General features: G+C 35.6%; 1 protein-coding gene across 1 annotated transcript; it reads left to right on the top strand.

Annotated features, from left to right (window-relative positions):
- Positions 1–4,275: 4,275 nt before the first annotated feature.
- LOC106764562 (mitochondrial uncoupling protein 5) lies at positions 4,276–5,785 on the top strand. The gene has a single exon (XM_014648828.2). It carries the CDS (start codon positions 4,552–4,554, stop codon positions 5,455–5,457), a length of 906 nt encoding a protein of 301 aa, XP_014504314.1. The 5' UTR covers positions 4,276–4,551; the 3' UTR covers positions 5,458–5,785.
- The last annotated feature ends 6,415 nt before the right edge of the window (positions 5,786–12,200 follow it).

The raw sequence follows: 12,200 nt of genomic DNA, 5'->3' as shown, positions 1-12,200 counted from the left end.
GAAATAAATAAGAATTTCAATATATGAGAGTTTCAAAAGATTACATTGTTCCCCAACAGCAAAGGGTTTAGTTCACCATTGACATGGTGAAACTAGATGAAAATAATGAAAGAATGGAAGAAATAACCCTAAACTTGGTTGAATGGAGCCTAAGCATCCAAGGAACCTCCTCCAAGGTATGTGGAATAGCTCTGGACGTTCTCTCTTGCAAAAGAATCCCCTTCTAATTCGCACTGGGGCTATTTATAAGCCCAAAAAGATAACAGATAGATTACAAAAAGATTTACAGAATCTAACTAAAAAAACAGACAACCGCCCAGGCGCCTAATTTGACCGCTCAATGATTTTCCTCTTGTCGCTCTGACCGCTCAGCGGTCAGTTTTGCCGCTGAGCGGTTTCCCTCTAATTGCTCTGAGCGCTCAACGGACCATTCTAGTGCTCAGCGGCTTGCTTGACCCTTCTTTTCATCATTTTTCTCCTTCTTTCATGGGTCTAAGTCCACCTTACTTCACTTCCATCTTTAATTCATCTAAAAACCCTACAAAACAATGCAAAACAAGCATAATATCTCTAAAACCAGTTTTTGACTCTCAAGAGACTCAACTACGTGTTTTACTTGATTTAAAGCTCATTCTAAGCCATAAAGGGTGTGTTTTACTATCAAATTTAAGCATAAAAATAACGGTTTTTAGACTGTTATCACCTATCACAGATCAACAAAATTAAGCAATGACTTTAACCTCTAATCCAACACAGTTAACCGACCAAGCAAAGGTTAATCATGTTTTCATAAAAGCGAACTAAGAGAACGCAATGATAACATCAAATCCAATTTACACCATGCAGTTTCATCAACTAAGAAAAGACTCAACACCAATTGGGCAACTAAGTGTATACCAAATTGCAAGTGCAAATACAGATTTGATATTAACCAAGTCAGAGTGGCAATCACACATACATTCCAGAAATCTCAAGGAAGCAATGTAATTTTATTAACAACCAACCAACTAACCTAAGCTAACATGACAGTTAAATTAACTCAAACGAACAAAATAGATAGCATTAAAGTGAACTCTTAAAGTGCTTGAATAGAAAAATAAAATGATGTAGGAAGCATCAGGGAAACACATCTAATATTGAAAGGCAATGATTAAGCTAAAAATAATGGAACAATTAGGTGCACATCATCACGAAATTTCACTAAAAAACAACTTGAACCTTGTAGCTCTCACTCATATATCGTACGTGTGCTATACTCTAAAAGCTAAACAATTGCGGCGCTTCTTCCAGCAAAGAGTACTAAGCTAGCAAAATGGAGATAAGCTCCTCCTAAAAGAAAATAAAAAGAATATGCTTCCTACTTTAATCCATCCAGACCGTGAAACTTCACTAAAAATGAATTAATCTCATCCTAAAAGCAATTAAATAAACGATGTCTCTAACTAGCCAGTTCAGACAGCGACATTCTAAAACTAGGGAGATCTAGTCGTAACCCTCCATGGACATAACGAATGCCTGTTCTAATTGAATAAAAATTTCACCAGTGTGCTGGAATAAAATCAATAACTATCTCCCCTTAGCGGCGTCCCAGAATTACTCCACGTGTGCCCTCTCACAAGCCATGGCATGTGCACCTCCTAATGAATCAACGCCTACCTATTTCCAATGCAAGAATGTTGAATCCAAATGAAAGCAGCGTAAGAAAGCCCGTTTTTCATGAGTCCGTGAGCCTTCTATTTTCCAGCTAGGGTTGACGTGACCCTTCAACAATCAGCACATCAATGCAAAGTTTAAACGTGTGCACACTAGAGTAAATTAAAGAGCTTCCAAGAGGTGACACCACCAGCTTCCAAAATGCATGAGCGTTTCTTCTAGTAAATGGAAATTAATGTGCATCGCTTCCTCATTCAAAAGAAAAGAAAAGATGCTTCTTCTTTAAAAAGAAAAGAAAAGATGCACCTTAAAATATTAATCATCTAACCGTGGCATTGTTCCAGCAAAGAAGAAAGTGGCGGCTGTTGCAATAAGATATTAATGCTTCTTCATTCAATGAAAACTAAAAAGAGATGTTTCAGCATTTGCTCAAGAAAATTGATAAGAAAAATGTGTTCTTTCATTTATCCATGAAAAAAAACGTGAGCCACATTGCTCCTCCATTCTCAAGAAAACGTTTCAGCCTCCATAGATTGAATCTGCCGAGAGTGTTGCCTCCCTTCCCAATGTTCCAGCAAAACCAATTTCCCCCAAAAAGCACAAGTGACGGCTGGTAGTGAATCCCCACGGCCATGTGTCCTAATAAAAATGGGTGAGGTTCACCCTAAAGAAAACCCTAGGTCAAATGTCCTACAATTTTGGGTCCCTCATAATTTTTAACAATGGCCCAATGTGCAAAAGTTTGTCCAAAAAGTTTAAACAATTAAAATTACAATACAACTAAAATTTAAAATGTCTAATTTGAGAGTCTTGAATTTATTTTGTCTCCTTCCCAATGCTCCACATTGTATCTCCAAAATTTTCCTTGAAAATAATAATGCAAATAATTAGCTCAGAAAATTCTAATTAATTAAAATTAGAATTTCCGGTCAAATTAAGCACAATTAGCAGAAACGGGAAAATACCAGACAATTAAGCACAATTCCCTGATTAATTCTAGTACAATAAACTAAGTGAAATCATCGACTCATCAGTAATCAAATATTGTGTTGGCTATAATTTAAGCATTATTATAATTTGTGTAGATTTGTGCAATAGTCATTCTTTAAATAGATGAGGAATTATAGGACCATTGTATATATGTATATGTTACCCTACTCTTTGAAATAATACATCAGAATTATTCTTTAAACCTTTTCATAGAGTCAAACCCATCTTGGTCTTGATCCTAACCCACTTTAAAAAGGGTTTTGAGAGCTCTGTCTTTTTTTTTTTCCTTCTGATTTGAGATCCCCCTAAAAGGAAGACTTATTTAAGGATAAGTAAGACTAGGGCATGGGATATGGGTCATGTTGAGAGCTCTTGATAACTTGAAAGGTGAGTTTAAGTCTTATATTAAATATAAAAAAAATATAAAAATAAAAACTCATAAATTCATTGTCTTAATGTTTGTTTTAAAATGATATGAATACCTTATGTATATTGGATTCAGTTTTTATTTATATTTTCTTAACGAATTCTCTCTTTAAACGATTCATCACACAACAACTCCTTTTCTATCCAAATGAGATTGAATTCATTAAAACAAAATCTTGATTTGAATCTTATAAATGTAAAAGAATTAAGTTTACAAAACCTTGATTTCATTCTAAAATATGAGAAAGAAAATGTGATTATTAATTTGGTGAAATAAGTGGGATTGTTAAAATATTGAGGATTTTTATAATGACTATTTATTAAGTAATGATAGGATAACACACATTTATATTCATTTAATATATATTATAAATATAAAATATCATTAAAAAAAATGTAGGTAAAAATAGATTAATAAAAAAATAAAAATAAATAATGTGAAATGAATGTTAAAAAAAATTGTATTTATCAAGTATTTATATAATGTCTTGTTCAACTATTACTTTTAATTTTTTTTTTAATTTTTGCATCACAAAGTTTTATAAAATTTATTTTCTCAATAATATTTTATATGATTGTTGACATAAAATAACGTTTTTTTATGATTCAAATGTTTTATTTAGTCGTTGAAAGAAATATATAATTTTAAATATAGAAGACATTTTTTTATATTCATGACTATTTAAAAAATAGTAAAATTTAAAATACCAACAGAATGAATGATATTACATTACATTCAAACAATGCTAAGGAGAGTAATCGTCATTGCAAACATCAGCGTATGGCTGCTTCGATCAAATTTCAAACCGGACAATGATATTTTGATAATATTTTTTGATAATTTTTTTTATAACGAGACATGTGTCATCATTTTATTGGTCTATTTAAATTTATATTTAAAAAATATTTAAAATAGATCAATCACAATCTCTCACGTATATATTATCAAAAAGTTATTAAAAAAATGTTCTTAAAATAAGTTTTTCCTTTCAAACCAAAAAACGTATGGGAAGTGTTTGCTGCTGGAGTCACCATGATGACTAACGAAAAAGGTCAAATTCAAAAGTCAAAAAGCCCTACTTTTCTTCTCCTAAACATGCAACATCAACTCTGCCGTTAAACTAAGAGAGGTCAAATTCAATATTTTAAAGTGTTCAAATGAAACATAAATTACTTAATAAGGAAGCGAGAAATCTGGAGGGCCCTCACAAACCTATAAATTCAGATTTTCCTAGCTTCCTTCTTTCTTCCTTTCATAACAAACCTATAAATTCCCTTACCCTGCAACGCAAACCATCCTTTTTCTCCCTATATTTTCACAAACCCAAACCTATTACTTCATTCTTCTATATATAAATACTTTCCATTATTTTTTTTTTCCTTCAAGCTTTTCCCGGAAAATTCTCTGACAAAATCAACCCTACCCTCCTTCCCAATTTCCCTAATTCTTACAAAGCAGTAAACTTTTTCATCTAACTCGAAATGGGCGTGAAAGGTTTTGTGGAAGGAGGCATCGCTTCCGTGATCGCAGGATGTTCCACCCACCCTCTTGATCTCATCAAGGTCCGAATGCAGCTCCAAGGAGAGAAAGCCTTCCACCCTAGCTTCGTCCATGCACCGCCACCCAAGGTGGGACCCATTTCCGTCGGCGTCAAATTAGTCCAACAAGAAGGTGTCACCGCGCTTTTCTCCGGCGTCTCCGCCACTATTCTCCGCCAGCTTCTCTATTCCACCACCCGCATGGGACTCTACGACGTGCTAAAAAAGAAATGGTCTGATCCCAACTCTGCCAGTGGCACCATGCCCCTAACCTACAAGATCACGGCAGGGCTAATCGCCGGTGGAATAGGCGCTGCCGTCGGAAACCCCGCCGACGTGGCAATGGTCCGCATGCAAGCCGACGGGAGACTCCCTCCATCTCAACGACGAAACTATAAGTCCGTCGTTGATGCCATCACGAGAATGACAAAAGACGAAGGTGTCACTAGTCTATGGCGTGGCTCATCACTTACGGTGAACCGCGCTATGATAGTCACGGCCTCACAACTTGCCTCTTACGACCAGTTCAAGGAGATGATTTTGGAAAAGGGTGTAATGCGTGATGGGCTCGGGACCCATGTAACGGCGAGTTTCGCGGCGGGGTTTGTGGCTGCGGTTATGTCCAACCCCATCGATGTGATAAAGACTAGGGTGATGAACATGAAGGTGGAGCACGGGGCGCCGCCGCCGTACTCCGGTGCACTTGACTGTGCCTTGAAGACTATGCGTGCGGAGGGTCCCATGGCTCTATACAAAGGTTTTGTTCCTACGATTTCGAGACAGGGACCCTTCACGGTTGTGCTGTTCGTCACGTTAGAACAAGTTCGCAACTTGCTTAAGGATTTCTAAGTACGAGGATGATGATGACAGAAAGAACAAGATGTTTCCATAGGTTTCATAATTATAGTCAATTTAAAAAAAAAAAATTATGGAGTTTTTGTTTAGATACTTAAAAGTTATTTTGGTAGGTACTTTTGCTTTTAGTTTTAAGATTTGTGCTATGTAGTTCAAAAGTGCAGATTTAATTGGTATTACGTTAGCTGTTACCTTTATAATCGGGAAAGGGACAAGTAATTTTCCTATACTTTTTCCTTTTCCATTACAATCGTGCTTCTGTTGTTGGATATCTCATTGGTCAAAGTAGCATGAGAACGGATTCGGGTTGGATAGTGTCATATTCGAACCCGACTTGTCGGATAAAACTGTATCCGAAATCCGATCCTTATCTGTCAGATCTGTTTAAAAAAAAATTTTTTAACTCGCGGATATCTGTTGGATATTTTTTAAGTTTTTAAATGAAATCCAAATTAAATGCAAAAAAAAATACAAATAATATTTAAAACATATATCCAAATAAATTCAATGGATGAGTAAATAATAGTTAAAACATAAATTCAAATTAATAAAAATTAATAGTGCAACATGTATCAAAATACAAGTAATTTTAAAAATAATTGTTCTAAAAATAAGATTCCAATAAGATTTATGTTTCTTCTTCCATATCTTCATTTTGGTCACTTAATTCCTGAAACAAATAAATACAAATAAAGTCATCAATCAATGACAAAGTGATACTATTAATAAAATTAATTAAAATATTATAAACAAAACTACTAAAAATATCATCAATTATCTACTCTAGTATTGTATTAAGCTTCATATTTTCCACTTTCAATTTTGAAGAACCTGGACAAGGAAAATAAATCATTTTGTTGGAACAATCGGTATCGTTCAGAGAGTATAATGCAACGGAATAAAATTTAAAGTAGCGGAAAGCGTGTTCGGTCACTTTTTAAATTAAAATGGTTAGTTTTCAGAAATAAATTTTCTAAGAGAATTTATTGAACAGTTGATGTGCAAATAAAAGTAAAGAGTGTAGGGAGTAGAAAAGTCACACAAGTAACTTTTATACTGGTTCGATTCAAAAGAATATACGTCCAGTCGTTAATCACTATAAAAAGTGATTAACAGTTCCACTAAAAATGAGTTTCACAGATTACAACAATAGTGAATAAAATATGATAAATGAACCTTCCTTCAACGAACGAACCGGAAGATGAACACTTTGCCAACTCGAAGAGAACCGCTCCGACTATCGACACACGATACGCGAGCTTCTCCTATTCACGAGACCAGGCAGAGCACCTTGCTAACTCGAAGAGAACTGCTCTGACTATCGACACACGAAATACGATCTTCTCCTATTCATGAGACCAAGCAAGGGAACTGAACAATGCTTTTGAGAACTTCCTCTAACAAACAGTATTCTGTAAGAGCTTCTGTTCAACAACGTTACTTATGAAGTTCTCAAAAGTCCAATATATAATCAGTTAGTCTCAATATTGTTAAGCCCCTGACAAGTGTACCATATCGTTATCAAGTAATATAAAATGGTTAAGTCCAAGTATCGTTTCCCAAAGGACTCTTAGGCCTTAACTTTCGTGTAAACCAATCGCACAAGACTTGAGAAAAGAATTAAGTTTTGGTTTTGAATGCAAAGAACAAAGGTAAATATGCAAATGCAGTGAATCAATCGGCTAGAAAAGACTATGAATGAATGGAGTTGTTGGGGTTTACAATTTCATCTTATCCACCCTCTTATATCTACTCTTCTTATCTTCTTAGCTTACTTATCATATTGTCATGCAAACTTTCTTAGTCTACCCTAAACCCAATCTCTTGTAGAAAAGAGTCTACTACCAATTACTGGCTTGCTATCTCTAGCCTCCCCTAGTAACCAATAATGCATGATAAACAGAAGCAAAATACAATTGATTGTCCTACCCCTATCTCTAGGTGGTATTAGCATAATCAAGGAATTCCCCCAATCATGACATTACCGTACGTCTCCATATCAATAAAGACAAACAACATTTACCGAATGAGTTAAATGATAAAAGCATTAAGAAAAGATAAGGAACCCAACAATTGATAAAGATAAGCATATGCAAGCATATAAAGAAGATAAAATTTTGATATAAGAGAGTTTCAAAAGACTACATTGTTCCCCAACAACCTAGGGTTTAGTTCACCATGAACATGATGAATCTACATGAAAAATAATGAAATAATTGAAGAATAAACCCTAAATTTGGTAGATTGGAGCCTAAGCATCCAAGGAACCTCCTCCAAGGTGTGTAGAATAGCTCTGGACGTCTCTGCTGGCCAAAAGATTACTTTGGAAATCGCATTGGGTCTATTTATAGACCAAAAAAGTAACACAATTTAAGCCCAAGCCCAAACAGATTATAAAAATCACAGAAAACAAGTTCAGATCCGCGTTCCTGGCGCTTAGCGCTTAATTTGACCGCTCAACGGTTTGCCTCCAAGCTGTCGGGCGTTCAGCAGTCAATTCTGATGCTCAACGCCCAAAACTACCGCTCAGCGGTTTGGTCAACATTCTGGTCAACTAGTTGACTTTTTTGGTTGACTGGTTGACTTTTCTTGTTGATTGGTTGACTTTTTTGCATTCTGGTTGATTTTTCTACATTGAAACCATTTGATCTTCAACCTTTCTTTCAATTCATTCCAAAANCCTACAAAATCAAGGGAAACCAAGCATAAAACCAAGAAAACCAACTTTGACTCTCTTATTCTCTAACTTAATAAAAATGCATGATTTCAAGCTAATTCTAAGCCATAAAGGGTGTGATTTAATATCAAAATTAAATATGAAAATAACAGTTTTTCAACCGTTATCAAATATCAAAGGTCAAGTTCCAACTGCCAGTAATAATCGATTATTGTAAGTGATAATCGATTATTGTAAGTGATAATCGATTATTCAAGTCCGTTACAGGTTTTTTCAAAATGTGATAATCAATTATTTGGACTGATAATCGATTATTCCTGAAAGACTCATGATAATTGATTATTGCTTCTCATAATCGATTATCTCAGTAAAAATACAAGTTTTACAAATTTTAAAGACTTTCCTACTACATTCATATTCTACAAATTGCTTTTTAGAATATCTCAAATATCTTCTTCAGGTTAAACTTCTTGTAGCATCATCAAAACAATTTACTTCAAGATTTACCAATGCTCCTCATTGGTAACAATCTCCCCCTTTTTCGTGATGATCAATAATTCAATTTTTAAAAGCAACTTTGGCCTTCCTGCAAAACATACAAAGCTAACAGACAATAACAAAGTTAGTAATATCTGTATCAACTTATATTTTACTTCTATTATACTTCTCCCCTTTTATTATGCTTCTCCCCCTTTTTGATCATAAGCAAAAAGATCAATGTAAGAAAGCTTCCCCTTAATATGATCTCCCCCTCAATTAAACAACGTATGCATAAAAAAAAACAAGAGATCATTTTATTCATAAAAGGAAAGATTACATTAACATCAAAAGGAGAAACATAAAAGACGGAAATATAACATGGAAGCAACAACAACAACTAAGCAACAAAGCATACTAACTTAGTTTCCTAACTCTAAAATTCAGGGCTAAGGGATCTTTTAGGTGGCTGAATGTTTAGATGGGTTTCGATGTTGGTTAGGCGAACATCAAGATCAAGAAATTGATTAACCACATATTCGTCATGAGCTTGTTGCCACTCATAAATTTCTTCAAAGTGAGTTTTCGTGCTAGACTCAAATCCTCGAATTGCTTAGATAATCTAGCAAAATGTTCTTCCATGGTAAGTGAGGAGGATGAGGGCATGTTAGATGGACCAACATCAGAAGGAGCAGCAGTACTAACTGGTTCTGCCATGTGAGTATCCCTGTCATCTTCGTCACTAGCATCTGAATGATCATCTTTATGAATAATTGCATTTCCCCGAGTAACAAATCCCATTTGGCGAAAAGTTGTGTCTCCAATCTTAGAACCAATAGCTTGAATTGCTTGAACATGTTCTCCTTCCACATTAACACCTTTGTATTCTAAAATTCTAGAGATGAGAAGAGCATAAAGAAAAATGATAGGAATGAGATTTCTTAGCTTTTACCATGGTGTCAAAAATAAGAGCAGGCCAATCGATGTGTATGTGATGTAAGATCCCATATAGAAGAAGCAGATCCTGCTCAGAGGATTGGGCATGGTTGGTTGCTCTAGGACACAATATCCATACAATCAAATAATGAATCATCCTCTCTTCAACCTTGAAACCACCAACAAGCAGTTGCCTACGTTGGTCTACTGTTCAGGATGGTGTAAGAAAGATTGAAAAGCCAACAGTCGGTTGAAGTTTGGAATTCCAAGATGAACTTTTACTGCATCATCCCAGATGGTAGGTTGAGCAACGTTGGTTCATACATCACCATCCAAAATTATGCGGATGCCTTTCACTTTGGTGGATATAATCCCGTCTCGATATCTCAAGTTGAAATAGAAGACTTTTATGAGATCGGGATAAATGCAACCTTTTTGCTCCACTAAGTGTGAGACCTTGACCAGCAAAAAGATCTGGAAACTGAAATCCATAGAAACGATAAAAGTCAAGGCGAATATACTTTACCGCCATGATTCACCTCTCTCGCCAAGAATTGACATAATCTGCATGCTTTTCTTGATCTGAAATCCACCAATCAATGGTTGAGAAGAAGAAGATGCACCAACAACTCTACGACGATGTCTTCTTGGTTCAGCCATGGAAGGAGTTTGAAGTAGTGAGACTTTGAGAAAGTGAAGAGAAATGGTGAGATTTTTGCTTTAGATTTGATTTCAGTAGTTTCTGGGTGCAAAGGAGTGACCATTAATCGATTATAGGAGGTTATTTATAAGGGAAATCAGAAAACTAGCCGTTTATGACCGTTATAGAGATCTCCAACGACTCTATTTTTTGAATATGGTCTCTTAAGAAATGATGTCTAATCTCAATGTGCTTAGTTCTTGAATGCATTATGGGGTTCTTAGTCAAATTTATAGCACTAGTTGATGGCAACCCCTAAAGGGACTTTCCATCCAAGAAGCATCAACTACAACTAAGACTAAAGAAAGGGAAGTACAATAAAAGATTTCCAAAACACTTTCCTTATCTAAAGTCTTAGATAGATTCTCTAATCCATTTACATTGTTTTGTAGGATACAAATAAAAGTAGGAAACTATGCCTACACATCCTAGGAAGATTNCCAATCAAGGAAGCACAAAGGAGGCAAGTAGGAGTGCATTGTGCAGCCAACCATGTAGCTTATTTGAAGCATGTTTTCTACAATCCAGCTGCCACGTTTTCCACATTTTCCATGTGCAAAACAGTCAACCGTGGCTTCCCCTTGTTGCAGCACATTCTCCACGCTTTCCACGTGATAAATGGGTTTCTCATGGGAATTGAAACACACGTGGATCAAAGCTTCTGCTGCACATGCTTTGTAAAATCTTAGTAGCTTCCCTAGCAAGATTCATAGCCTCTCTTATTCTATAAAAGAGAGTTTCCTCATGTGTAAATATGAACTTGAATTGAGATAGTGAATTGCTGCTGAAATCCAGCCACATTTCTTCAAGTTCATTGCTTAAGCTTCTTTAGCTTGTTTCCCTCTAGCTCCTTTCCCTTTTGGAAAGCCATCTGAGCTAGTTTCTTCACTACATCACCTTCCAAACACTGCCAAACCTTTTATCAAACACCTTCCGTGCGATTCATCCACTGCAACTGTTCTCCATTCCCGCTGCCACACCTGATCGAGAAGTCTCTTCCATCTCAACGTGGAGGGTGTTTTCTATCATTTGGTATTCAGAGCACACCGATCTCAGCCACGCACCAAGAGCTAAGTGATCACTTCACTCCATTTCTCTGTTTCCGTCATGTACTGTTCCATTATGTTTTAGCGTTAATTTTTTTTCTCATCTGTGCTTCGGTTTATTCTTCTGTTTCTGTGAATGTTTGATACGTTTCACTCTTCCATAGTGTTCAATTCTCATTTTAATCGGTGCAATTCAATTAATTGAGTCCAATTCCATCTTAATTTTCAATTTCCGTTTTGTCCACTGTCATGTGCATTTCTAATTGCCGTGTTGAACCTGTCATGTGTTTTGATTCTGTTCCAGCTTTGATTTTTTTCATTTCATTATGTGTCAATACATTGTCTAACTCAATTTGATCATATAAAGCAAAGACGCATTGCATAAGCTTTAATCAAATCACTTTTGAAGCTTTGACCGAGACATTTGCATTGACAATTTCTTCTGGATTGAACTGGTGCAATCTGTTTGGTTTCGATTTTGTTGTTTCTGCAGTTAGATCATGTCTGTTTAATGTTTCTAAACATGTTCTCGCTGATAGCAACTCCAATTCACCATTGCATTGTGAAAAGCATATGTGAGTTGCAGGGAATTCTGTTTTCCCGAGCCTACACTGTTACAGTTTTGGATTTCTGGCTTTGCACCGTGCTGGTTTTTCGTTGCATTGTCTTAGGAAATTTTCAATCTGCTAGCTTATAGTATTCTCAAGCTAGATCTAGATCATTAGGTTCTATTTGATTGTATTTGATCCAGCTAATGTTGATTCTCTGTAATTCTTTTCAATCCTGCTGCTGTCCAGATTTTTCTGCTGCATTTTTCACGGGTTGTTTGTTGCAAAGCAACCTAGATAGTGATTTTGTGTAATTGACCAATTCTGTGTATTTGGTTTGTTGCTACAAGTTT

Source organism: Vigna radiata, chromosome 6, assembly GCF_000741045.1.
Source record: "Vigna radiata var. radiata cultivar VC1973A chromosome 6, Vradiata_ver6, whole genome shotgun sequence".
Taxonomy (NCBI): Eukaryota; Viridiplantae; Streptophyta; class Magnoliopsida; order Fabales; family Fabaceae; genus Vigna; species Vigna radiata.
The sequence above is the reverse complement of the archived record's forward strand: the minus strand, read 5'-3'. Positions and strand labels throughout refer to the sequence as shown.

Excerpts from the sequence above, each read along its gene's own strand:
- LOC106764562 (XM_014648828.2), top strand. The coding sequence starts at position 4,552 with ATGGGCGTGAAAGGTTTTGTGGAAGGAGGCATCGCTTCCGTGATCGCA.